The sequence below is a fragment of the Fonsecaea nubica genome (assembly GCF_001646965.1).
Source record: "Fonsecaea nubica strain CBS 269.64 chromosome Unknown Scaff7, whole genome shotgun sequence".
In the NCBI taxonomy this organism is placed as follows: Eukaryota; Fungi; Ascomycota; class Eurotiomycetes; order Chaetothyriales; family Herpotrichiellaceae; genus Fonsecaea; species Fonsecaea nubica.
The window spans coordinates 83469-110391 of record NW_019173680.1 but is presented as its reverse complement, the minus strand read 5'-3'; the positions used below and the strand labels follow the sequence as shown (position 1 = coordinate 110391).

The 26923-nt window shown below is 52.9% G+C and overlaps 8 protein-coding genes across 8 annotated transcripts; 3 read left to right on the top strand and 5 right to left on the bottom strand.

Annotated features, from left to right (window-relative positions):
* Positions 1-687: 687 nt before the first annotated feature.
* Positions 688-2091, bottom strand: AYO20_01658 (glutaminase A; the record flags this gene model as incomplete). Its single annotated transcript, XM_022639964.1, has 1 exon — positions 688-2091. The coding sequence occupies one exon, from the start codon at positions 2089-2091 to the stop codon at positions 688-690; it is 1404 nt and encodes a 467-aa protein (XP_022503919.1).
* Positions 2092-3726: 1635 nt separating this feature from the next.
* Positions 3727-5330, bottom strand: AYO20_01657 (hypothetical protein; the record flags this gene model as incomplete). The annotated part of the gene is made up of 2 exons (XM_022639963.1): positions 3727-5189; positions 5261-5330. The coding sequence occupies 2 exons, from the start codon at positions 5328-5330 to the stop codon at positions 3727-3729; spliced, it is 1533 nt and encodes a 510-aa protein (XP_022503918.1).
* A 2087-nt stretch (positions 5331-7417) lies between these two features.
* AYO20_01656 (hypothetical protein) lies at positions 7418-11864 on the bottom strand (the record flags this gene model as incomplete). Its single annotated transcript, XM_022639962.1, has 2 exons — positions 7418-7572; positions 7622-11864. 2 exons carry the CDS (start codon positions 11862-11864, stop codon positions 7418-7420), a joined length of 4398 nt encoding a protein of 1465 aa, XP_022503917.1.
* A 2378-nt stretch (positions 11865-14242) lies between these two features.
* AYO20_01655 (calcium/proton exchanger) lies at positions 14243-16707 on the top strand (the record flags this gene model as incomplete). Its single annotated transcript, XM_022639961.1, has 2 exons — positions 14243-15052; positions 15112-16707. The coding sequence occupies 2 exons, from the start codon at positions 14243-14245 to the stop codon at positions 16705-16707; spliced, it is 2406 nt and encodes an 801-aa protein (XP_022503916.1).
* Positions 16708-17998: 1291 nt separating this feature from the next.
* Positions 17999-19958, top strand: AYO20_01654 (hypothetical protein; the record flags this gene model as incomplete). Its single annotated transcript, XM_022639960.1, has 5 exons — positions 17999-18138; positions 18215-18433; positions 18505-18617; positions 18667-19259; positions 19317-19958. The coding sequence occupies 5 exons, from the start codon at positions 17999-18001 to the stop codon at positions 19956-19958; spliced, it is 1707 nt and encodes a 568-aa protein (XP_022503915.1).
* Positions 19959-20684: 726 nt separating this feature from the next.
* On the top strand, positions 20685-21101 carry AYO20_01653 (hypothetical protein; the record flags this gene model as incomplete). The annotated part of the gene is made up of 1 exon (XM_022639959.1): positions 20685-21101. One exon carries the CDS (start codon positions 20685-20687, stop codon positions 21099-21101), a length of 417 nt encoding a protein of 138 aa, XP_022503914.1.
* Positions 21102-21453: 352 nt separating this feature from the next.
* AYO20_01652 (hypothetical protein) lies at positions 21454-23057 on the bottom strand (the record flags this gene model as incomplete). Its single annotated transcript, XM_022639958.1, has 5 exons — positions 21454-21922; positions 21989-22271; positions 22323-22702; positions 22801-22957; positions 23018-23057. 5 exons carry the CDS (start codon positions 23055-23057, stop codon positions 21454-21456), a joined length of 1329 nt encoding a protein of 442 aa, XP_022503913.1.
* A 1386-nt stretch (positions 23058-24443) lies between these two features.
* AYO20_01651 (hypothetical protein) lies at positions 24444-25764 on the bottom strand (the record flags this gene model as incomplete). The annotated part of the gene is made up of 4 exons (XM_022639957.1): positions 24444-25227; positions 25283-25469; positions 25517-25664; positions 25723-25764. 4 exons carry the CDS (start codon positions 25762-25764, stop codon positions 24444-24446), a joined length of 1161 nt encoding a protein of 386 aa, XP_022503912.1.
* Positions 25765-26923: the final 1159 nt, after the last annotated feature.

Here is a 26923-nt window from a genome sequence, read left to right as displayed (position 1 = left end):
GGGAAGTGTGGAGGCTAGTGAGGCTAAGCCAACGTTGGGCCAGGCTGGGCCGCGACCCCCCATGGGAAAAGGTCGGCCGAAGGGGATTCATGGGTCGTCACACGCAACGACCTCCTGCACTCTTGATGTTTGTGAAATATGGCACAGAGACCAAGATGGAGGGGCTGGATTTTTCCTTGTTGTTTTTGTAAAGGGTCTAGGGCACTATGTGACATGGGATAAGAAGGGACGAAAGAGGAGAGAAACTCGGCTAGGCGGTTTGTCTGTGTCTCCATCACCGCCAAACGTCCTCGTGAGGGATGGGATATACACTGGTATATTCTTGCAAGGTCACTGACAATTGTTGCCCACTGTTGTCTGACTTTGATGACCATTACTTTTTTTTTCTTTCGTCCTACCCAGCCCAGCCGATAATGGGGTATGTCACACGTCGAGCCATACGAGAGCGTAGGACGTTGTATCGGATTGTCATCAGTCTCATATTTGTAGAGGTTTGTTGACTCGACTCAGAGTGATATCCATGCCTGCCTTGTTGGCTTTTTGGTCTTGCGAGACAAACAACTCGCCGACATCCGTTCCAATTCATCTCTCACTTTTGTACCTGCAGATAGTTCTGGAGTCTAGGCCTGGATTCCTAACCCCTGTACTCCATATCTCCAGTAAAAGGATATCCAGGTGCCTCCGTCCCTACCAATTATCTGATTGCGCAACGGCCGAACAGCCTCTCCCGCCAATGAACTCTCTCGCCTCCTTTTCATTGCTGACGATGTGGGGACGTTGACCCGGACCGGGTGGAAGACTGTCCAGATCCATCTGCAAGACGTCGCTGGGATCGAGCACCACGACGTTCTTCCCCTCGAGGACTAACCGCTTGATACTCTCGTGGATGACGCGGCGGGCGACGCGGTTGAGCGAGAAGGCGTCTCTCAGAGAAATCACAATGGCGCACGCGTCCTGGTGCGCGCCGGACCCGGGGTCCTTGGGGTCCGGGTCGCCGAGTTCGCGCACGATGGCGCGCGTGAGGCGCTCGGAGCCGGCGAAGCGGACGGCGCCGCGGAGGGCAAAGATGACCACGCGTCGGTCGCAGTTGGGGTGGTGGGGTTCTTCCTGGCCCGCGACGATCTTGGCCACCGACGTGCTCACGCTGGCGCGCGCGACTTGGCTGACGTCCATCATGTGGAAGCCCATGTCGCGGGATAATTGCTCAAAGAGCGCCACGGCGCGCACGCTGTTGCCACGGTCGTTCAGCTTCGGCGAGAAGGCGGCGATCCCGACCTGTCCCGGCAGGGCGCCGATGATGCCGCCGGCAACGCCGCTCTTGGCTGGGATCCCGACGCGGGACACCCAGTCGCCCGCGGCGTCGTACATGCCGCATGTCGTCATGACGGAAAGCACCTGGCGGACACTGTCTGCGGGCATGATGGTTTCGCCCGTGACGGGGTTCACCCCGGCGTTGCAGAGGGTTGCTGCCATCATGGCCAAATCGCGGACGTTGACGTTGACGGAGCATTGGCGGATATAGCCCTTGACGACCTCGGCGGGTTTGCACGAGATGATCCCCGCCGCCTTCAGCATGTACCCGATCCCCATATTGCGGTCGGCATCCTCAAGCTCGGCCTCGTACACCTCCTCATCCACATAAAGCTGTCGGCCCGCTAGCCTGGACAGAGTTTTGAGGATGCGGTCGACTCTCTCCTCCGCCGTGGCATTGGGGTGGACCACGAGTGAATGCGCCGCAATAGCTCCGGCATTGATCATGGGGTTCATCGGTCGGTTGTTACCCTTATGTAGTGATAATTTGTTAAAGGCATCGCCGGACGGCTCGACGCCGATCCGCTCCAGCACATGTTCCAGCCCAGCATCCTCGATTGCGATGGCGTAGACAAAGGCCTTTGAGATGGACTGGATCGAAAACTCCACTTGGTCGTCCCCGGCTGAGTAGACGTTGCCATCTACCATGACGAGCGCCACGGCGAGCTTGGATGTGTCTGCATTTGCCAGCGTCTTGATGTATTGAGCCGGGGCGCCATCTTCGTTTGGTCGGACCTTCTCCAACAAAATATTCAGGTAGTCCGGGATCGGTGACTTCATATCTATCGAGAAAACTCTTTTGCCGAGCTATGCTGTGCGGTATTGTGCCTCTCGTCGAAGGATTTTGAAGGGAAAGAAATAGGGCGTGGTGTTCTTTGTAAGTTTTATTTGTCAACCAAATTCCCAAGTCCCCAAGAAGCGCCAATACTTTAGAGTTCCTTGGTGGTTGCTGTACGTAAGCGCGTGCTGGGCAGTCGAGCTGGCAACTTAGATCTTCTTACTACACTTGGACAATAAGAATATTGATGAAAAAGTGCAAGTAGAAGTCGTGTTGGACAAGTGCCTTTTCAGCTCCCAGTTGCGTTGAAATGAGAGCTGAACGCGTCCCTACACCACACCACGTGACGTCACATGACAAGTGAATAGATCTTTCCCATACTTGAACTTGCAGTCGGACAGTCTTTGAAGTCGCACAGAGGGTGTACAGACAAGCCAGGAAATGAATCGTGGATCGCCACAAACTATTGCCTTGGTGACTTGGAGGGTCTGCCTGTAGTAGTTGTCACAGTCCCTAGCTTCTTTAGGCAGGTTATGTCAGCTTCCCTTTGCCACTTGCGGTATAGTTCCGGTGGGGAACACGTACAGTACGGAGTAGTTGTCGCTCTCTTGGTACCTAGGTAGCAGCTCTCTGGCTCGCAGTACCTTTCTATAATTGTCTCAAGAGAGCCGGGGTACCGTCTCTAGGTGGGAAAAACTGGTGGAGGAATTAGAAAGGGGAGAAAAACAGAGGGAAGGAAAGATCAGAGACAAGCAAGTCATAGAAAATCGTAGGATCCAGTCCCCTGAATCAGCTACTCAGCATTTCCCAAAGACTCAGAATCCACAGAGAGACTGGAGACGACTGCAGCACAAGATGCTGGAATCCGCTTAGCAGGGTTTCCTCCTCGAAGGCCAGCATGGGTGTTTGGTCAACATCCATCGTCTCATTCAGACGGGATCTGAACTTGCCATGACATCTTTCAAAGCACCCTTCAATCTCCCCCCAGCCACGAGCAATCGTGACCTCTGCGGATATTTGAGCTTTACCAGCTGAACGACCGGTCGACCCAAAGCCGTGAGTAGAAACCCCTTTCTTCCCTTGTTCAGTTTGGCGATTATCATGACGAGGGAACTGATTGATGCCATCCAGTGTATGATATCACACCATAATGCCACTGCCCAGTGCATACAAATGGCCCAAGTGACCAGCCCCGACATCGACAAAGCGCTTGCCATCCTGCCTTAACATCGTCAGTCCGGACAATGGCAAGATTTTGCGACGTCAAATGCAAAAGTCCAACCTGGGCCTGAGCTCAAGTTGTACCCTGTCGGGGGGTTCATTGGTCTTTTTACTCAAAAAGCACAGACTTGCACGGTTTCCTATTCGTGCGCTATAGACCCAGCCCTGCAAGGTGTGGGACGCAATCAGATTTTGGATTTTAGATACCAAACCAAGACTCGACCACGAGTTTGGACACCGCTCTTGTTTTACATCGTCATTCTGTACCCAGGCTGGAGTCTTCAAAACATCTCTCGACGCGTTTTGGTGTGATAGAAAACTGCTCCATCAAGACAAGCAGCCGACTTTCCCTTCCCGGGGTTGCGCTCGGACCCGATGTAGAAAAGTGTCGGCTGTATATGCGGAACCTCGTCCATTCAAGCCTTGACGACGACTCTAAACCCAGTCTTGGACAACCTCGACAGCCACACAAACACTGTGCCGCCCATGATCATAGCGCCCGCGTACACCTTGGCGGCATCGTACGACCCGCCGTGCATCTCGATGATGGCACCCATGACGGGCGGTCCGACGAGCGACGAACACGCCATGGTCAAAAACATGACGCCCATTCTCCCGCCAAACCGGCGCAGGTCTTCCGTCATGCTGGCCACCACGGCCGGAGGCGTGGCGATGACGGCGCCGGAGAAGAACCCGTACAGAACGGTGATGGCGAGGAGGCCGCCGAGTGTGCGGCATGGGATCCAGACGAAGACGAGCAGGGCGGTCACAAAGAGCGAGGGACCCTGGATGTTCAACGGCCCCGTGTAATCTGCGATAAAGCACGGGATCAGACGACCCAATATGCTCGCGGCGTTCAGCACCGGCAGCAAGTACTCAAGTGGGAATCCACCGCCTGCAGGGTTGCGGTTCAGCCCGATCGACTCAGCCCAGGCTTCGACGTAGTTGTAGAAGCCGAAAAACCCAAAGTACGTGACGAACTGGCCGGTGGTCCAGAGAGCGAACTCGCGCTGTTCCCTCAAAGCTTGATACTCGATGAATCGCGCCCCCTTTGCCGGTCGGGGAGGCAACCGCTGCCGTATCAACAGGTTGCTCACCAGCAGGGTGACCAGCGACATGAGGGCGAGGATGCGCACCGCCCACCCGAATCCCACGGACGAGATACTGTGCCGCAGTCCAATGGGGATGACGATCCCACCCAACGAGGCACCAGAACTCACGATCCCGACAGCCAGTCCTCTGCGTTTGTGGAACCAGGTACTCGGCAACGCCACGCTCGGGACCAACAACATCCCCATGCCCAAGCCGACACAGACGCCCTGCGCCAGCACCGCCTGATAGTACTCCTTGACCAGGCTGGTCATCAGGGTCCCGAAGACGACGAGAAATGTGCCCAGGCCGAGCATCTGGCGAAAGTACCCGGCGTCAAAGTACTTGCCCCCGAGCGCACCACCCACCAACAAGAGGGTATTCTGGATGGAACCGATCCAGGCGATGGCCGAGGCGTTCTTGGACGCACTTTGCAGAGGGTAATTGCCGCTGTGGTCTATCTCGGTGGTATAGTATGTCTGGAAGGAGCCGTACGAGACCACCAGGCCCCAGCTGTTGAACATGAGAAAGTGCCCGGCGATGACTTGCAGCCACGGTTGGAGGCCGACGTCTGGAGGCGGTATTGGGGCAACGTCAATATCGACGTGATCCGGTCCATTTTCTTGTCCTTGGGGAGTGTCAACTGGTACCTTCGTTGCAGGGTCTGTGCCAGCTTCTCCCTGTCGTGAAATATGCTTTTCGTCAAGCTGGTTGGTGTATGAAGCCTTGGGAGACGGGACCTCCGGAATGGTGGCTTTGTCTTCGCATTGGATCTCGATAGGCACCGGTACTAAACTGCTGCTAAGTAATTATATTCAACCACCAGGGCTCGGGGCCAAGAAAAAAAAAACACAAACATACACCCGTGCGAGCTCTGCTCATTCTGCTCCTCAGGCCAATCCCGACTCCCGATATGGACAAGATCCGTCATGGTCTTGACCTATCAGTCCCTGACCCAACACCAATGTTACTTCCTTACAGTCGACGGTGAAGGATGTTCCATGGACACGTTGAACGGAGTATATACCTCCACAATTCCGCGGAAGAATTCAAGACAGTCAGTGGGCGTCTCCAAGAAGTGTGAAGAGATTGTCCCGACCACCGAGTCTCAGTCTTCCTCTCCGGATATCAGAGGTATGGATTTGTACGTTGCACGCATGAGTGGATAACCTGTCCCTCTATGCCCATGAGTGGACATATGATATGGGATATGCCACAATATATCCATCATCCATGATCCCATAGAGGCAGGAAATGCTCGGTGATCTGCCCACATACCGCACGCCGACATCCGTCCGTCCCCATGCCATGACATACCGACACACTAGGTACTTTACCTGGTACCTAGGCACTCAGGAGGCAGGTAGCCAAGTCCTACTCGTACTACTCAGGTAACTATGACTCCAAGCTTGATACCTGGACAGAGGCCAGAGGTCAGGAATCATCAAAGCCCCCGACCCCGATAGCCGTAGCGCAGGGAACCAATAAAACCCAAAATTGAGATCCGGTGGCATTAGTCGGTGTTCCTCGTCAGATTTCACACGAAGGGCGTGTTTTTAGCCCCGTTTGTTGTTGGATCAGAACCCACATCTACCACATCTCCTATACGCGATCTCCAATTTCTCCATCTTTCGGCAGTCCCGGTAGTCGGGAGTGTGAACAATGGTCACGCGTCTGATCGACCCCTAGAGGGGGGCGGAGGGAAGCTCGTATGCGGAGAAAACACGGACGACTAACACAGGCACAGGACAGGAGGACTGGGAGGACGCTCGGAATGGCAAAGGAAGTTCCGGTCTTCCCTTTGTGGCTATCGTATGTACCCATCGAGGCTATCTGAGGTATGTTAGGACGTACAGTCCTCCGTGCCGTGCCTACTACCTATTTGGGCTATTATACCTACTCTTTTGGGACTGTGCGAGGTGGTCCTCGGTATAGAAACATGTTCAGTAGAGGCCCACGGGAAGTGCGCCCTGCGAGGTACAAGATACTTAATACCCATACCGATTGCAAGGTGACGAGTACGCAAGGGTGAGTAAACATTCAAAGCGGCATGGGAACAAAAATATAATCATATCGAGGTTGAAATCATTATCAATCATCACCCCAACCAGGTGACGAGTTACATCATGGTCGATCTCCCCGATGGAAATTCCTTGACAGAGTATGGGCAGGTATCAGAATCGCCGCCATTCCCAATTGACAAGACCCTTGCGTGACGGGTGTTGCGTTCGGCACCGTGCAATGCGGGTTGACCATGATGACTGGTAACGCCCCTTGAAGGATGCCCCCCAGTAGTGGTATATGCATCCATCGCACCTGTCTCGATGCTCTCAAGAAAGAGACAAGATAACGAAACATCTTCGAGATCATGGGGCTCTTTCTATCAAATCAGCCGTTCGCCCAGCTCTGATGATATGGACTGTATGATACGTATACCTACTTCGTCAAAAATACAACATAAATCTCTGTTGCACCAAAATTCCTGACAAGGCTGGGGGTTCTTTGGAGCGCAAAAAGAGATCTCTTCAAGGCCACACAACACTACTCCTCGACCTCCAGTACCTCGTCTGCTCGTACATGCTCATCTCGAGATTGATCTATTGGGACAACCCTTTCAGGAGTTGCTTTATCATCCAGTCCCCTCATATCAATACACGTGTCCACAATGCGCAAATAATTACAATGGGTGTTATATCTATGTAGGTTATTCTCATATACGTTCGTCCCATCATCGAATCCTTTCCATTAACATTATCCTGGAGATATCGATGGGTGCTGGGATTCGTAGGAAGGCGCTCGAAAGCCAATTCCCTGAGAAACAAGTGTCCGGCACCTCATTCTTGCTCGTTAAAATCAGGGCGGAACTCCAAATTTTTGGTTGACCTGTTGGCATCACCATGTCCCATGTCTGCCTATCCTGATGTCGAACCATTTCGAGCCGAGCCGAATATTTATGTCCTCTTCCCAATTAAACTCCTCCTTGAAGCCTCCAGTGTACCCACCCTCTTCCACCATCTCTCATTGATGAGAAGGCATGTCACATGTTTGCTTCATAAGTCCATCGAATGTGACCAATTGGCCTAAATGTGGCGCTTCCTTTCGAGAGCGCCACGGAGCACCAGAAAGGAGTGCGACGGTGGTCCGCATTCCCTGGCGGCATGTGTTGTCCCGCTCTGCGTTTCCAGTCATGTAGAAATCTTCAACCGACCTATCCTCCCTCACCAGCTCGCTGAAACTTGGTGAGGACATCCTTCATCTTAGGCACCAGCTCCGGCAGTCGAAACGGCTTGCTAACAACATCATCGATTCCGCTCTGCAGTGTCATCTCGATCTGTTCAGCTCGCGCATTTGCCGTTACTGCGATAACTGGGACGTGTGCAACCAACTCCCCGGTATCTTGCATGTCTCGGAGTTTTCGTGCGCACGTCTGCCCATCCATGATAGGCATTTCCAAGTCCATGAGAACCACATCGATCTTCACCCCGTCCGTTACATGGTCACGGTAAAACTTGGACTTGCGGATCTGATCGATAGCTTCGCCACCATGATTGGCCACGTAGACGACACAGCCGATTTTGCGGAGCTGCGCTGCAAGTACCTTTTGGTTGATCAAATTGTCTTCGACGATGAGCACGTTAACAGGGCCATTTTGCGTGGTCAGGTTGGTGGTGTCCGTTTTTAGAGAAGCAGGCGATTTCGAAGGACCAGTTGAGGCACCTGGCGTCGATTGGAGCATTTGCATAGTCAAGCCGCTCAGCGGCGTGGTTCTGGAGCCCTTCCTGCTGTGTGGTGCCGACGTGCTGGGGTTGTCGTCCAAAAGACTGACATCGCCATTGGTGCGGCGAGCTTTGATGTAGAACGCGAATATACTGCCGTTGCCACTCTCAGAGGCTACGCCGATTTCACCTCCCTGGAGTTCGACCAATTCCCTCGAGATGAAAAGGCCCAGGCCGGAGCCACCATACGTAACATGTGTGCGAGGACTAGCTTGGGAGAACCGCTGGAAGAGTTGCTTCTTCTCGAGCTCATCCAGTCCACGTCCGGTATCTTGCACTGCAAAGTGCAAATACACTGGCTCACCCAAGCCCCATTCGGCTGCCGCAGTGACATCTTTGTCTTTATGCGTCCGTGAAGGGATATACGTGAGCCTCCATTTGTCTTCTTGAGACGGCTTTTCCCCTGAAGCCGCGATGTGCATTCGAATAACACGATTTTCTTGCGTGGCCGTGAACTTGACCGCGTTGGTCATCAGGTTGATCAAAACTTGGGAAAGGCGATGCGGATCTATCCGCACCCACTCGATCTGATGAGTAGTAAAAGACACGTCGATGATCAAGTCCAACCGAATGTCCGCGGTCTTCAGCTCCGCATCGAACATTTTTAGCACCTTATGCACCACAGCGAGGGGTCGCGTATCGACCGGAGTGACCGCCATCATAGCCGAGTCTAGCTTCGACAGGGTTAAGACGTCGTCCACAATCCTTTTCTGATGCTGAGCACACAGCGTTATCGTTTGAGCAGAGTCAATGGTGAGGTCGAGAATTTCCTGCTGAGCCTTTGTCAACCCGTTTGCGTCCCGCATCTCGCTGAGAGAGCCAGTAATGGAGTCGGCACATTGGAGTATGGCAGATAACGGATTGCGCATCTCGTGAGAAGTAGTATCAATGTACCGCTCTTGCTTCCGCTTCAGTTCCACTGCTTCTTCCATCCTACGGGTTTGCAGGCTTTCAGCGAACTTCTGGGCACTGATATCAGTCATTGATCCAAAAATCTGCCGGATTCGCCCGTCATCATCTCGCTCAGGGGAAACACTGGTAAGGACCCAGGTTTGCCCCTGATTTCCGACTTTATCACCCCAAGGGGTCTTGAAGCGGAACTCCAGGGATATAGGACATCTCTTCTCCAACATAGTGTTCCACAACTCCCGAACTTTCGCTTGGTCTTCATCCAGAACATATTCAATCCACTCATTGTCAACTGGCACATCTCGAGGATATGAAGAGATGTTATACCATGCATCATTAGCGAAGTTAATCTTACCGTCCAAGTTGCCGATGAAGATACCGACAGGAGCAAGCTCTGCCATCCTCGTGAACTTGTTTTCGGCTTCGGCGGCCTGTTGAGTTCTAGCCAAAAGTTGATTGTTCAGCTCGATGCGGTCTTGCGCGGCAAGCTGAGCAGCTTGTTCGCCTTTCCTAATTTCATCCTCAAACAGGACCACTGATGCGATGGACGTGGCAAGCTGGCGGCCCAGCAGCTGAACAAACAAATCGTAATCTTCGTCGTACGGCCGTCTTGGATTCGTAGCCATCACCAAAAACCCCAAAGTTGATTCTCCGGTGGTGGGATGGATAGGTGATATGACCACAATTTTCGAAGGATCACCAAACCCTCGCCATTCAATATTTTCCAGAAGAGTCGGATCAAGACTTCCGTCGTCGACCCGTAGCACAATCGGCCTATCGGTTGTAAGGGCCTGTCTGAAGGAAGCCGCAAAGCCCTTGGTGCCCGTCTTCATTTCAATGACAGCAGGCGCCGCTTGGTGGCCAGGAGGAATGCCCAAACTGCCTTCCAGATAGCATATCTTGGTCAAGGCGGCACCACTGGAGCCTGAAGAAGCAACATCGCTCTCCGCCAAGTCCTCGTTCAGAGAGTAGACCAAAACCATGGGGGCGTCGTATTCGTTATATTCCAGGCCTTGCAGCAGCAGACCCCAGAACTGGGAAACTTGTCGAGCCGCAGCGGTCCGCTCGCCAATCTCGCGTAGTGTCAGCATGCGCCTCTCTGCAATTTTGCGGCGCGTCTTCTCAAATGCTGGGTTGTACAGCCCAATTACCCCACCGTCGGCGCCGATAAGAGGAATGATGGACCACGAGAAGTAGGTCTCTTCCAAGAAGCCGTTGCGCATGATGAAAAGGCAGTCATCATCTTTCATTGTCGCTTGAGCGTTTTTGAAGGCGTTATCAAAGACATCCTCCAATGCATCCCAGATCTCAGACCACGCATCACGATAACGTGCGCCCATTAACGCCGGATGCTTCTGGCCTGCCAGAAGTACATATGCCTCGTTATATATGGCTATGTGATCTGGTCCCCAGTACATGGCTGAAGGGTGTGGACTGGCCATGATCAAGTTACACATCCCTCGGAGTTCGACAGACCAGTTCTGGATAGGGCCCAGACTAGTGGCTGCCCAGTCAATTCCCCTAGCGAATTGTATGTGCATGGGGAGAGACGGTGTCACGGGCAAGCGTGTCCAATCAAAATAGCCTTTTTGGTTGGTGGTGACTAAATCGTTGTCTAGCTTGATAAGAGGGCTGCCGGAAGATACTCTCTGGTCAGAGCCTCCCAGCGCAGATCCAGATACAAGCTCCGAGTTTGCCAGATCTCCATTCGGTATGGGTGATGGATGGTCGAGACCATTCGGGGAGGCATCCGTTACGGACTCCGTTACCAGGCGGTTGAGTGTGCGTGGCACCTCGCCGCTGGTGCGTGGGGGAATGTCGAAATATCCTTGCGTCGCTGCATCAGCACGAGCACCTCCGCTGGAGGACGTAGATACGGAACCAAGTCCATGATATTGTTGCATACTGGGCCGACCACCGCCATCAGCCATTAAAGGAGGCGAAGAGGGATGCTGGCGACCTCGAATAACCTTCAGTTTCTTCCTTAACAGGGAACCTTGCCACAGCCATCCAGCAAAATAAAATGTGAGGACGATGTCAGGTTCTGTGGGAGAACTCAGTGCCCATGCCTTGAAATCTGAAAATGGAGTTTCCACATCGAGCAACAGAGTAGGATCCTCAGACCGGCCTTGGACATGTTCAAAGAGGGGGATGCGGTTCTTCAGCGCTGTATTTGCAAAGATCAAATTGAGACCAGGAGTGTTGAGATTGACATTATCAGTGATGTCAACTATAAATGTTGGTCGCTCGTCTAATTGCAGGTATTCAATGAGAGGGATAGAATGTAACAATTGCGCCTCGTCCGATCTCCCAGTGTTTGAAATCGCACTGCGCCCAGGTCGACTTCTGGCACGGCCGACCTCGGTGGAGGGGCTCACTGATATTGTACTTGCACCCGGCCCTCTCGACGATGCTGGCATTCTAGGAGAAGGCTTATCTTTCCCCTGGCTGACGGCCGTCGCGGCGGCCATCAGAAGCGAGATGTTTTCTGGTGGAGTGGGCTGCATGTCTCGACGGATAGGGTTGGTGTCTTCCTCCTCCTCCTGCCTTCCCCTTCGACTGCGCCCCTCGTCGCTCAAGTGACCATGTTTCGAGGGCGCTGACGCATGGGAGGGAGATCGCTTCGCGTACTTGAGGACCGGTTGATCAGAAGAAGTGGACCGAATCGCTGAGTGGTGAGAACGTTTCAACGATGATGAAGTGAGGTTTTCGCCAGCGGTGGGGGGGTCGCAGGTAGGGGGACATTGTGGAATGTCGTGGGTATTCGGTGAGTAGTTCATTCGGAACGCGCATTCTCGGTCCAATCGTGGCTAAATCAGATCGTACCAAGTAGAGGTGTGACCGGGTGGGGAGGAGAGCGAGCGAGAGACTGAGCCAAGGGAGGACTCGTAGGTCGAGAAATGGGATTTAGGGCAAGTAGGGGATCGAAGTGACACAGAAATCCTTCTTTAACCAGTCCGCTTGCATACTGTCCAGGGTCCAATGGGTGCAAGGAGGTTAGAGCTAAACGTAAAGTTTGAGCGAGAGGGCACGCAGCAGGTCTGGCGACGTGGAACGGAGGTGGTGGTGATCTGATTGTCACTGAAGACGTCGAGTGTTTGGCTGGGGTTGGAGGCTAGTTCGATAGCACAATTTGGTGGTACTTGTACGTAGGACAGGATCCGGGAAGATGACCCGAGTGTCGTCCGGTACCTAGGTAGCCAGGTAGCTTTCAGGGATCGTCTTCATCTAGGATGAGAATCTAGATGAATTGTTCGCGCAGGTTTGACAGACGGTCTCAATGTGCTGGTGATAGCGACAAACGTTAAAGAAGGGGTTTGCCAATTAGGTTGAACGGGCCGGAAACGGAATCGCGACGCAGAGTCGACCATTCCCTTAGGCTTGAATACATGGACGATGAAAATAAGAGACTTGAACTCGGTATTGCTATGGCCATGCCTGTGAAACTGTGTATTTTCGTGCCTCGTACTTGTAAACCATCACAATGGCGCAGCTGCGCAGTCTGGCCAGATCGATGGCTGCGCCCAAGCACAACGTCACGATCAGTCCACCTCTCAACCCTTCCCCTTGGTATTTTTCACCACTTTCTGGTTCGATTGGTGATGGCATTCTTACACTTTCCCATCATGCATGTAACCCTCCCCCTGAGATGGCATGCCAATCTGGATCTTTACTGACATCGACACCTAACCAAAGTATGTATATGGAGATGCACCCGCTTCCACGCCCTAGCTTTGCGTACAGCACCATTCCCTCCAGTTTCCTTTCCCGCGGTCCCAATGTACGCGTGGGCGTTACATGATCCAGTTCGTCTTGAACGCTTGGTCAAGGCAGGAAAATGACTGAACACAACTAGGATGAGCGAGGAGATCGAGCCGGGACAGATCATCATTTTCTTGCAGTCGTTGAGCTGGCTTGGTGAGTTTGATCTAGGGTTGGGATGACGAACAGAGCCCACAACAAGACCGGCTAGCCAGGGCGCCTTACGAGACTCGTAGGTATTGTTGCGAGAGGATCTTCTTCAGCTTGTACTGAAGAGGGATCACCATAGTCATCGCTGGGGGCCTGCTTGAGATTCGGTACGAGCATATGCATATGTTAACAAATTCCCAGCCATGTGAAAGAAAATGCGATGTATACCGAGCACTTCGAAAAGAAGGCCAGTTCGGCAGGGCTGACGAGAAATCGGTGCTGCAAATCACTAGCGCGGCTATATAATATCAATAAGTACTAGGCATTTGTGGACCTTTATTCTACCCAAGCTGCCAGGTACCTCCAACACCGCTGATGCAAACACTGAACACTGCTCGTACACTTATGGTGATAGCACTAAAATACCAACATGACCACTTTGGAGCGAATCGTTGGGGGAGGTCCGTGCACGTTCGGTGTCAGACGGTGTTTTGAGCCAAGCTTTCTAGCCTGGAGATATTTCGCTAGAAACGGATTAGCGGCCGCATTTTAAGATAATCCGATCCGATTCCCGCGCCGCCAGGCTGCGATCTTTCACACTGACAATCATCATTGTGCAATCAATCCACTAAACCACGAAACGCCCATTATCGAACAATTAATCAAACAGTATACCACTGCCCAAGGTCCTATCTAAAGACTGTGCCTGCAAGACTCACTTTATAATCTTCCTCTGCAACCACGCAACCCCGCACCTCTTATCGCTTCAACAATCCAAGAACTTGGCATACCTCATCCACGAGTTGAACACGCATTGCCATATCTCCATTCCTGCAGCGCGAACATCCCGCAGCGAACGACAAAGCAAGGAAAAGGTGGATGCGAGCACTGAAGCAGTCAATCGACCAACCGAAAGCCGAGGAGCCGACCCCGCCAGTTACACAGCCACTCCCCTTGCCGTGTCTTAACTGGGTTTGCCTCCTACGGCACCTCGCTTGCCTCCTCCGCCGAGAACCAGGCCCCGTCACCACTTGGCCACTACTCATCCACGACATTCCTCCCACGCTTATCCACCCCAACTATCCACGCCTGCTTACTGCTGCCTTTTAGGCTCAGGTCGTCCTCCCCGCCTCCCTGCGGCTTTCCCTCTCATACCTTTCCAATATCCATCCCCCTTTCGGTCTGCTTTGACAGCAAGTCTGTTACACTTCGTTCACTATTTCTTTCCACGCCCACTCATACGCCGATGGTCGACTCCGCCGACGAGCCTCCGCTGTCAAGTCGTCTAATCTCATGGGCTAAGAGCAAGACTCCTTCAGCGCTATCCTCCCCTACTCCCCAGCGAGATTTCCCCAATCCCCCGGAGCAATCTACTTTCGCACGACACTGTCCAGACACCCGCCGACAAGATGCTGGGAGTAGCCCCTCTGCAGCTGGTCCTGCAACAACCACAGACCACTCCACTGATGGGCGAACGGATAGAGAGCAACAAAATACATCGATTGTGGACGAGAAAAGAGATGGAACGCAATCTGCCACCCTAGGAAATCCGCCTCCCAAGGACAAAGCGCCCTTGGTCAACCGTTTCTTCCGCGATGTCAAGCGCATCCTCTTCTCCAGCTGGGTCAATTGGCTCCTTGTCTTTGTCCCGGTTGGCATTATACTGGGGATCATCGTCGACTGGATGCACAGCGATGTTGTGAGCCCCACCGCTGTATTTGCCATCAACGCAGTCGCCATTATTCCTCTGGCTTCCCTGCTGTCATACGCAACCGAGAGTGTTGCCATCAAACTGGGCGATACCATTGGTGCTCTTCTGAATGTCACGTTTGGGAATGCCGTCGAGTTGATCATTTTCATCATTGCTCTAGTAGCAAAAGAAGTGCGGGTGGTCCAGGCCGCCGCTCTCGGCTCGATCTTGTCCAACCTGCTTTTGATCTTGGGCATGTGTTTCGTTGCTGGTGGTCTTCGATTTCGAGAACAACTCTACAATTCTACCGTGTCGCAGATGAGCGCGTGCTTGTTGTGTCTGAGCGTTATCAGCCTCCTCTTGCCGGTAAGTTTAAGAGGGAACAAAGACACAAGCTTTGGCACATATAACTAACTTGTTGGTAGACCGCTTTTCATGCCTCGTTTTCGAGCACTGCGAGAGCGGACCACGTGGTACTGAAGGTCTCGCGAGGCACCAGCGTGGTGCTCTTGTTGGTCTACTTACTATACCTACTGTTCTCGTTGAAATCCCATTCTTTCATGTACCAGAGCACCCCTCAACATCTCATTGACGAGGAGTCGCATCCGGGAGTCCTCGCCGATATCCTCAACTCGTCCAGCTCTTCCAGTGACTCATCAAGCTCCAGTGATGGCGACTCGGACTCCAGTTCTAATTCGAACACGACTACTAAACGCATCAAACGAGCTCTTCGTCGCAAGCGGCGCAAATCGACTTCGAGCACCAAGGAAAATGTGTCTGTTGTGACATTCACCAGAAGTTCTTCCATGCTGGCCGGACCTGGCGGCTCGATAATCCAGGCTACCTCTCTCACTTCGGCCGAGCTAGAACCTGTTTTTAGCGGTGATGAGGCCGATGTGGACGGAGAAGGAAGGACTGCTCGTCATCACTCTCGTACACATACCGTCCACGCTCGCGACTTTGAAGGCGCCACGCAGACCGATCAGACGTCCGAGAAATCCAGGAGACGCCACCGCAGATCGAAGAAGTCCAAGCATGTCAAGAAGGACAAGGACAAGGGAAAGTCTAAAGAATCAGAAAAGGAAAAGGAAAAGGAGCCCATCATAGAGACGGTGACCCCAGGGATCTGTCTATCGACCACGGACTCGGTACGACCACAGGTGGGATTTGCATCGGATATTCAGGAAATTCCCAATGACGGCAATGGAAAGCGATCGTTCAATATTCGCAACATCTCCGAAGCTGTCAAACCTGCCTTCACATCTGCCAATTTCCCCCATCACCAGGCAACCGGAAGACCCCTTGCAATTCCGATTCGTCCCACATCACAGCCACGATCTGCCAACCGGCCTGTCCGTCGCACTGCTTCGATGCCAGATATCCTTCGTCCTACAATTTCCAGCAATCGACTGGTGCCCACGGTATCTGCACCCGCCCAACACGATGCCACATCGTCGGAAGTTACAATTGAAGTTCAAACGGGTGATGTCGTGGAACCTCAGACGCATTTATCTCGTACCTCTGCCATTATCCTACTGCTGGGAACGACAGGACTGGTCGCATTATGTGCCGAGTTCTTGGTCGGCAGCATTGACTATTTGATCGCCAACAGCGGCGTCAGTCAGGCATTTATCGGTTTGATCATTCTCCCCATCGTCGGCAATGCCGCGGAGCACGTGACGGCTGTGACAGTCGCGGCCAAGAACAAGATGGACCTGGCAATCAATATTGCTCTGGGTAGCAGCATTCAGATTGCACTCTTTGTCACTCCCCTCATGGTCATCCTGGGATGGATTATCAAGACAGACATGAGTCTCTACTTCAGCCTTTTCGAAACAGTCAGTTTGTTTGCCAGTGCCTTTATCGTCAGCTTTCTGATGATCGATGGCCGAAGCAATTATCTGGAGGGGGCATTGCTGATTGCAGCATACGTTATCATAGCGGTTGCTGCTTTCTTCTATCCCACTTGTGATCTGAGCTCCGCGAGTGGTCCACTCGATGGCACCAATCCACAGTGCTAAGATGACGGACTGAGCGGACTAGCCACCTTTTGGAGGCCATTGGAGGGAAACCAGACGCGGTATGCGAATTTGCTTTACACTACATTCACTTAGACAGTTCGGGATGAAGGAAAGGACAAACAGGCTGGGAGGACAAGTTGGTCCACATGGAAGAGGGAGTTTTGGCTGCTGTTCGACACACTCTTTATTGGGAAACATGGACATGATCTACATGCTTGCCTGCGTGCTCGCTACCGCTTCTGCGGGTTCTTGCACATGCCTGCATTTGACAGGAGAGATCACCACGATGTAGTCATATTTGAACACCTCATACAGAATATGACTTTGTATGGTCGAGGTCGTACAGACCGTACCTACATCTTCACCTTGAGCTATTACTCTTCTTCTGTATTGCTTCCTGGCACCCCTCTGGGCGTCTGTGATTGTGGTATCATTTTCAGTTGCTCTCGTGCCCTCGTACCTGAGCATGTGTCGAGATGGCACCAATGGTGCCTGAGGCCATTGGGGGTGGAGCGAGCCTCACCCTACCTCGTACGGCTTTATCAAAGAGCCAAATGTTAGCCACGAGATACAATCTTCCATCCACTTTGTCCACTTTGTTACTTGCACTCTATCCTCTAAGTACAACACCCCAGAAAAGTCAACTGCTTCGGATACGTTTACTACTTTGGCTGACCCTAGTATCGGCACCACAAACACCGGTGTAGCCGCGACGTGGGATGGAGTTCCACAGACCGCAACTCTTCACCTTTCCAGCATGGTTGGCCTCACCCTTATGCTCTTTTGGCATTCTGTGGTTTCAGCGATTGAGGAAACACGGAGCAGGTCATGGAGGCCGAAAAATGCTTATCATGACATCGTCTTGGTCCTTATCTTCATCTTGCTCTGTGACTGGCAGCTACTGATCCCCTGTAACTCTTCTAACCACTTGGCTTCAAGGGCGCTACTAACGTCCTGCAGCTACCCTGGACTGGTGTCTCCTCAGCAGTTCTATCGACTCGTGTCGCGCGAAACTCCGAGACTCAGGTCTCCCTCCTCGTTCGTGGAAGATGGCACCATACGACGTCAGTTTACTTGATCAAAGATGGCGTGGGCAGGAAGGCGAAAGAGCTGGCTTCTGACCCTGGTTGAGCACAGTCTGCCCCGCCACGCGATCAATTGCATAAAGGGATCAAATACCTCCATATCGCCAGGCCCCAGTCTCGTACCCTGGTAGCCTTCTCTCTGTCTCGGAAAAGGCAGAGTTTCAAGTTGTAGGAATCCTCTGACTTTTGTCACCAGCCGAGTCGCCATGGCTTCTACGCATTCACAAACCAAGAGTCAGAGCCACAATGCGACGGACGTCGCCCCTTCTCCCGGTCGTCGCGGATCCCTGGTCGTGGATACCGCGCTCGCAAGCGAGGAAGATGCCGCGGTATTAGCAAAGATGGGGTTTGTCACATCATCTTAATCGCTTTCATCGCAATTGGGCTCGGTTATAGCTAAGAGACCACTCTTATTGAAATAGATACAAACAAGAACTCCGCCGCAACTTCAGCATGCTCGAAGTCTTTGGGATTGCCTTTGCTATCATGGGGTTGCTTCCTTCCATCGCGAGTACGCTCTCTTATTCAATTCCGGCCGGTCCCGTGGGCTTGGTCTGGGGTTGGTTCCTCGCTTCGGGTTGTATCTTTGTTGTCGGCCTAGCCATGAGTGATCTGGCAAGCTCAATGCCGACAAGTGGCGGGTAAGTGATCTCATATATGCTGCCTGATTGGTTTTAAGAGCGCCTCCTGTTCACCACTGACATGTCGGTAGACTTTATTACTGGACTCATTATTATGCATCGCCAAAATGGAGAAACCCATTGAGCTTCCTTGTTGGATACAGCAACACGCTTGGGCTTGTAGGTGGCCTTTGCTCGATTGACTGTCAGTGTGCACAGACCTCATTGCCCACTCGTGGCTAACTCGGGAACAGATGGGTTCTCGTTGATGTTTCTCTCTGTTATCGTCATTGCTCGCGACGGGAATTGGTCACCCAGTAATGGCACTATCTACGGAGTCTTCATCGCCACTGTCGCCTGTCACGCTGCCATCGCTTCTACCTTGGCTCGTATCATGGGTAGACTGCAGACCGTGTTTGTTGTCATGAATTTCGCGTTGATATTCGCCACCATCATTGCCTTGCCGATTGGTGCAAACAAACGCAACAGCGCCTCCTACATCTTTACACATGTCGAGAACTTGACCGAGTGGCCCACGGGCTGGACGTTTATGCTCTCCTGGCTCAGTCCTATCTGGACCATTGGTGGGTTTGACTCGGCGGTTCACATTAGCGAAGAGGCCACGAATGCTACCAAGGCCGCACCACTAGGGATCCTATTCTCCATCGGGTCATGCTGGCTGTTTGGCTGGATCTGTTGCATAGTGATCGCGGCGTGCATGTCTCAAGATCTGGACAGTATCTTGGGCTCGCCGTTTGGACAGCCGATGGCTCAGATCTACTATGATGCCCTCGGCAAAAATGGGGCTTTGGGTTTTATGGCTCTGTTGATGATTGTCCAATTCTTGGTGAGCATCTCCACTGATCTCACGACAGACGGAATCTGTCTAAGCTAACACACTCAGATGGGCGTCTCCATCCTGGTCGCCGCTTCTCGTCAAGCGTGGGCATTCTCTCGTGACGGAGCATTGCCTTTCTCCAGCTTCTTCCGACACATTTCCAAGAAATTCGGCTACATCCCTGTCCGCACGACACTTGGTTGTGCCACACTTGCAGCTGTCCTCGGTCTTCTCTGCTTGATTGCCCCAGCGGCTGCCGCAGCTTTGTTCTCCCTCGCCGTCGCGGGCAACAATCTTGCATGGGGAACCCCGATTCTCTGTCGTGTGGTTTGGGGCCAAAAGAAGTTTAGCCCAGGTCCTATATACACTGGCAGGGCCTCGACCCCTTTGGCCTGCGCTGCCGTCACTTTCTTGGTTTTCGGTATCCTCTTGGGCATGTTCCCTGTCGGCGGGCCCAATCCGAACGCCGACAGCATGAACTACACCTGCGTGATCAACTCTGCAGTCTGGGGAGGTGCTCTTCTCTATTACTATATTGATGCTCGCAAATGGTTCCGCGGACCACAAATCACCCTCGACCTGAGCCAGCTCACCGAGGAACAGGAAGCGGCCTTGAGGGAAGAGGGCCTCAAAGTGGAGGGGGCGAGCGGGCAAGCTGTGGTCGGTGGGGGGGACACAGTCGATTCTGCCGACATGAAGGGCATTTGAGAAGGCAAATTCGACCGACGACACTTGGGCGCAGAAAGTCGATGGTAATGTCGCTGCCAAAGTTAGCCAGTACCTTCATAAAGTCACTTGGTCACTCCCGAGTATTGAGGCCAAGCCATGAATTAGGTGGATGTAGAAGCCCAGTAACATCAAGTCAGGTCTTGATAGAAATAAGAAGGAACCATGCACCCGAGACAGTGTTTCCTTTTACGCTGTTTGTGGTGCGTGAACAAAGTCCGGACATGGATGAGGAATGGTCACGTGTCAGGTTCTGCCTCACCCCCTTTTCCGCCGAGCCTTGCCATCAAACTTATCTGTATTGACAAGCCATTCACGCCGTTCTAGTGAATGCGCGGAGCACGAGGAAATGAAAATGGGTATCTACTCCATTCACTCCTGAAGAACTGTTTCCTATCCAAGAGTCACAATACGGAAGAAGATGCTATTCATTGTTTCATTGTTTCATTATTCATTGTTCACCCCACACTTCCCGATTACCCTCTTTATTCCCTTCAAGGGTGGACTGGCTTGCTATTCACGAAAGTTAGGACAGTATAATAAGAATAAGACGATTGATGATTCCTTCTGCTATTCTTCTCAACATGAATACAGCGGAAAGTGCCAGGTAGAAACATGGATTCTTCCCTGTTATCATATATATACCACTGGATTCTCATCCCTGCGAATTTCTTTTTTGATCTTCAACAGGGATTGCTGAGCGTTGGGATGGCTGCCCAGTGGGGTCAGCTAAGGCAACCGACGGCCACAATCTTGGAGCCCGGAAAGGCTCTCGAAGCAGGGTCAGTTGAAGCGGCGTGCACCGGCACTGGTGCCACCGCCGCAGCCGACGATGTCTCTGCCGGAGACATCGACCCCAGCGACCCCAGCAGTCCCGTTGTCGCAACCGGAGCAGAGACCGTCCCCGACATCGTAGGAGCAGGCATTGGCCCTCGAGGAGGCCTTTGCGGCGGCCCAGACACCGCCAGAGCCAGAGCAAGGCGACGAGGCTTGACAAGGGGGTCCGCCAATGGCACAGAACCCACCTTCTCCTCCACCGCCACCACAGACGCCTGGGCCCCAGGGAGTGGGAGTGGGACGGATATAGAGAGTGAGAGTGGATGTGAAACTGACATGAGGATTTAGATTAGCTTGAATGGATGGATGGATGGATCGACGACCGTCCAAGCTGGACCTGGACGAAGGAGCGGTAGAAGAGCAGGGCTGGGAACCTCTTTGATATCGAACAGCGAGAGATATGGAAAGAGATCTGTTCTGCACAGAGGAGATGGACAACAATGCCTTTCTCGCTCTCTTTTTCTCCTTCTTGTGCAGTTCTCCGTAATCTCCTGGAACTGTATATTGTACACAACGCTAGATATGGTTGACGAGAAAGTCAGTTGTACATTTTCCACCTCTTTATATTCCATGCTCGCCCTCCTGCATACATTTTCCTTGAACCGTGTAGACGGAGCCTTCATACCTGACTCCGAGCCCCTCAAGCCCAGGCATCGTTGCTGCGAACTCGCGGCCTCTTCGTACCGGCGCCGGCGCCAGCCACGGGGACGAATACGTCGGTTTTATCCTCCACCCGCACCTCGTACTCGTGCTTGACGCGGATTTCATGTTCATTGACAATCAACTCGTTCTCTGAGCCCTGTCTGCTCGGCCCCCGCGCCGTCTCGCTGCCCGCCTCGTCCGTCTCTTGCATGTGTATGAACCCCTTGCTGTCTTGTCGGATGTGCGACCGCGCGTGAGACCGCGTGCTGCTGAGTTCCATCGTGTGGCCCGCCCCGGAGAGCTTGGAGCGCAGTCCGCTGCCGCTGCGCCCGTCACCGCCGCTCCGACTGAGGCAGTAGTCTTGGTCGGTGCCGCGTTGGTCGATGAAGGTGCGGATGAAGAGGCGGAGGATCGGCGCCGTCGTGGCGATCGGGATGCAGTAGTTCTCAATCCTGGAAGGGTAGAATCTGTCAGTATCAAGATTATGTGTATTGGGTTCGCGATGAGGTGAGATTGAGTGTGTCTGTGCTTACTTGACCCAGAGGATGAACGGGACAATGTTCCAGGTAAAGTCCAGTCTGCTTCCCAGAGCGGAGAGGAGGTATGTCTTGACGATCGATGCCACACCCGACAGCAGCAATGGACCGCAGATCAGTAGTGTCTGCCACAGTCGCTGAGTCCGGATTCCGCGGTCTAGTCTCTTGAATCTGGCGAGGAACGAATTCTCTCGGCTGCTTTGAGCTCCTCGGAACATGAACTGCCACAGCTCGAAGCCGGCCAGATAGGTCAGCGTGAAGTCGATGATGCAGTTGAAGGCTGCGCCGTCGTCAGATTCGGTGTTCATCACGAGACAAAGCATTGACGTACCGCCTTGGACGTATCCCACCGTGGCTTGTACCGACGGCGCCTGACACACGACGGAGCCGTCTTCTGGTAAGGGATCCCACATGTAGTGAAAGTACGATGCACGGTCGACAAGTCGGTACGGATTCGGCCCGCATTGCAGGAAGATTTGCAGGATGGTGAAGAGGTTTGCCACAATCTGCACCACGAAGCAGATGATGACGATGACTCGGAGACTCCGCCGATTCTGTGCGAAGCAGGTATACAGAAAGAGGATGACGCCCGTCCGTGACCACATTGACGCCGCAACGGCCAGAGGTTGAGAGACAAAGTCCCATTTCATGGCTTGGTTCTTTTGGATCGGCGTGAGGTAGAAGAAATGCCTTCCCAGTCCCCGTTGCCAGCTATATCACAGGGGTGGTGGTCAGTATATCAATCTCGAACAAGGTCGGTAACTTGCCTCTTCCATATCATCGCCATGTGTCCGACGTCAAATGCGTACCCGAGCGCGAAGAAAAAGTCCTCGAGACCCCATACGCGCTGTGGCTTGGAGACGTTGGGAAGCAGCCAGGAGATCCAAGACTTGACGGCATATCGGAACAGGAGCACGAAGAATACGAAGCCAGTCAATACCCAGCATCCAACGAAGATGCTTGTCCCTGATAAAATGTCAGTTTCCACTCTCTAGCCCGGGGCGTCGTTCGATATCTACCACACACCTCTGTTCACATCTGGTCCGTCTGGTCTGGGGACTTCCATGATGTTGTCCGTTCAAAGCTTGTTCGATAAGCAAAAACTATGCAATGGAGAGAGGTATTGCTCGCTTTATCTCAACGAGTACGAGGTACCTCGTATTTCCTCCTCGAGCCCGGTCCAGTGGAGTTTCGTCTGTCCCTTGCAGAGCGTGACAGGTGCCTGACTGCGAGTAGCTCGACCAGCAAAAAGACGGACGGATGGACAAGTCCCGGTTACATGTTCCTTGCACATTGGACGAGACTCTGCGGCACAGGCTTGACAAAGAACCCTATGATTGGGCGAGGCGTTGCTCTTCCACCTACAGACCACAATGCCCTTGGGGCCTGTCACGTCTCTGGTGGGAGAGGCACGGAGCCTCAAACACGCGAGGGCAACAGGGTCGATCCTTGATCCCTGATCCTGCACACTCGTGGTACTCACTTGCGTGATAGGACTAGCTACTTACACTGGAGGAAACACGCCTCGGCATAACAATGTTTCTTTGGCCAGCCCCTTTGCCCATATTAGCGTCCCCGACAAGTTGAAATCATGGACGAATGGGAACCCGGAGGGTCGTGGGTATTGAATCCCAAGCCAAGAAGGAGGATGATGAACGAGTCCTTTGTGCTCACCACTAGAGTCTTGCCTCCGCGGTCGGCTGGCTGAGCTATAGTCGAAGGAGCCAGATAAGAAGGCAAAGCACACTGTTCCTACAAGTAAGTGTACATGAAAAATCACTGCAAGTACGCTCTAAACAGCTTGACAACGCTACTTACTTACCATTTCTGACGTTGCCCAATATTTCCAGCATCGTGGGCAACAAGGATTTACATGACTGACTCTACATCCAGGTACTCGTACCAGATATGATGAAATAGTATGACGGGGATATTACCTTACATTACTCTTACGAGTAGGTAGACCTACTCACGCTACTGTACCGTCTGGCCAGTGCCGACCAAGTTTTCTACCTTGCCGAATTGACATCAAACTCGCTAGACATGACGAGGCGTCGTTAGTATTTCACGGCTGATACTCTTGATCCCTAGCAAGGATGGCTCTCCGGCCCGCGCAATCCGCCGGCCGTCGATCTTACCACTGCCTGACACTAGCCAGGACAGGCTCGCTTAGGAGACGAGGTCTGAGCGTTGAGGCTACTCTTGAGTTAAGTCCTGCGAGTAGGTAGGTGCCCCGGTCCAATATCAACTCTGTGGGTAACACTTCCCCGTCGGCAGGATACTACCTAGATACTCAGACGCATGTTGTCACACACTGTCACATTCACGCGGAAATCATTAATCACCGCCTCAGGAAAACTGCTCAGCCACCCGATCCAAGAGAGCATCCCAGCCAGAAAAACGATGCTTGTGCTCGGGTATTATCACTCCAGATATCAAGGTTGGAATTCTGTCACGTTGTCACTTCAGACGATCCCAGCTTTGTCATCTCAACAAGGCCCTCCCCGGCGACAGGATATGTCTCGAAAGTGACTTCTAGACCCGCCAGAGCCGCCATCTGCTTCCACTCGCGACTGCTCCTGATCCGCCCCGCGTACAGTTGAATCATGGTGGCGTGCATCTTTCCATACGTGGCGTTTTTGGCAAACTCGTGGATCAACATGCGCGAGTACGGCGCCATGGCATCTGACACCTTCTTCATCAGGCGCAATGCCTCAAGATCTGACAGATTGTGGTAGATGTGTGTCAAGCTATACACCAGGGCTCCTTTGACAGGCTGGGGAGATTCGTCCTTGAAGTTCCAGTGTTGAATCGTCAGCTCGTCCGCGTTCATCTGGTCTGGGTCGAATTCCTGTAGAACCAGATTCTCCTTCTTCAGATGCGGATACGCTGCCTTGACTTCCAGCAGCATCTCTCCGCGTCCGCCGCCGATGTCGACCACGGCGATGCTATTGGCCTCACTTCTGAGTATAGAGCCCAGATCGTACCCAAACGACTGTACGCGGAAGGGCATGGTGCCAAAGCGCCCAAACTTGCCCTCCATGAAGGCCGAGAAGCTCGGCATGCGTCCCTGCATGCTCATGATCGAGTAAGTGTGCTCGTTGACGAATCTCTCCTCGCCAATCAGTTTATATCCGTACTGCGTGGGTGTCTTGTTCTCCTGGAACGGGTATTCGAAATTGGTGTCTCGAAGTTGTCGCATCAAGAAAGCTGCCGCCCACAGTGGCTCTGTGGTGCTTTTTTTCCAAGGTTTAGTCCACCTGCTGGAGTGAGGGGACCGTTTTCACTTACAAATGTAGCATGCCGTGGAGAGATGATGGCACTACGGCCATGTGTGCGGTGATCGGGTTTACCTGGTACGTAGTATCGTCGACGAGCTCGACAAGACCCAGGCCAGCCATGGCGAACATCGTGTCCTCTACAGGCGTTAGTGACTCTTTGTCATGCTCGAGGCTATCCAGACCCGTTAATCGCAAACCTGGACTCATTGTCAGCGAGTTTTCACCTTGCAATCCGATATCGTACATAGCGGGGAAGAGCGTTTGTCTTCATCGCTCCTTTCAGCATCGGATGCTTTGGTCAATTCCTCAGCCGTGGCAATGGGCCCGATCCGGTTGAGCAAGGGGAAGAAATTGAAGTGGATAGCCACGGGGATGAACCCAAGGGCCGCGACCTGTGCTCATTGGTGTTATTCTGGTTTGGGTCGCGGGACATTCGGTGCTCTCACTCACTGCAGTCACAGTCGACGCGAGAATCGCCCCTGGATTGCTCATTTTCCCCCCCTTTTGCACTTTGTCGAGAGAGCGTCAATCTGATAGCCAAGCTCAGATACAGTCAACCACAACTGTAATGTACCAAGTGATCGTAGATGCCCTCGATGTAATTGTGGAATACCTAGTCGATCTGACCGACGAGTAAATACCTACAGGACTGACAAGCGCCACTCTTCCCAAAACAGACAATGCAATGTTTCGACGGGACCGTGATGGGGATTGGAGTTTGTGTGATTCAACGTGACGGTTCATCAATCCCCTGGTCCTTTTGTGCGTGATAAGTAGCCTGTTTAAATTGATTGATGGTTGGTTGATGTTTGGTTATGGATTCCCCCGCCCGCCGGGGAAGAGGAGGTGGCGCATGTTCCGCCGCTACGAGGAGGGACAGGGTCGGTTGATGCCGGGAGATGCACCATCTTATTGAGTACGGAGTATTGAATACGAGTAGCGATAGCCCAGCAGCCCAGCTAGCTGATTCAGGTGGGTGATGGTGGGCGGTGGGATGATCCTTGTTCGCTTATTCCTTGGGGTCCGAAGCTTGTCCGACTTCGACTACTGAGTATCTCTTCGTATCACCAAACACAAGGCAAAGGACGCTCATTATATGTGGTCATGGGGGTGCTTGTTACTACTTGATACAGAGCTCCTCTCCCCTCCAAGTCCACTGATTGAATGGATGTCTCCTCTACAGCCTCAACAACCAACTCCCTCAAGGAAACTCCCTTTATCTTGCCACCGTTGACCAGGTTGCATCTTGGCCTCGCTTTGCATAGTCTACAAAGCAACCCTTGCAAGAGTCCTTGGCTAGAAACAAACTATCGCCCAAGTGCTTAAATGGGAGCCTCCTCATTGGGAGTACTCGGTACCGTAGCATGTATCCATGCTTCCCCCTACTGTCTGTAGCGCCATACTGTTTATCTCGCGTTGCAGAACCTCCCAAGGACCAAAGTTCAACCCTGTCGCTTTCAACCATTCGTCCCCTGGTCTGATCAGCCTCCCTGCAGTACTTTGGCGCAGTCTAACACCTTCCCCCTCCACAACTACATCGAACAATGCACGAACTAAAGACTCCACGACGGGTCGGTCGCCGGATCTGCACTCTTTTTGGCCTTGGAATTACTAGCAAGTACCCCTGGAGTCGCTCCAAGACCGCCTCATG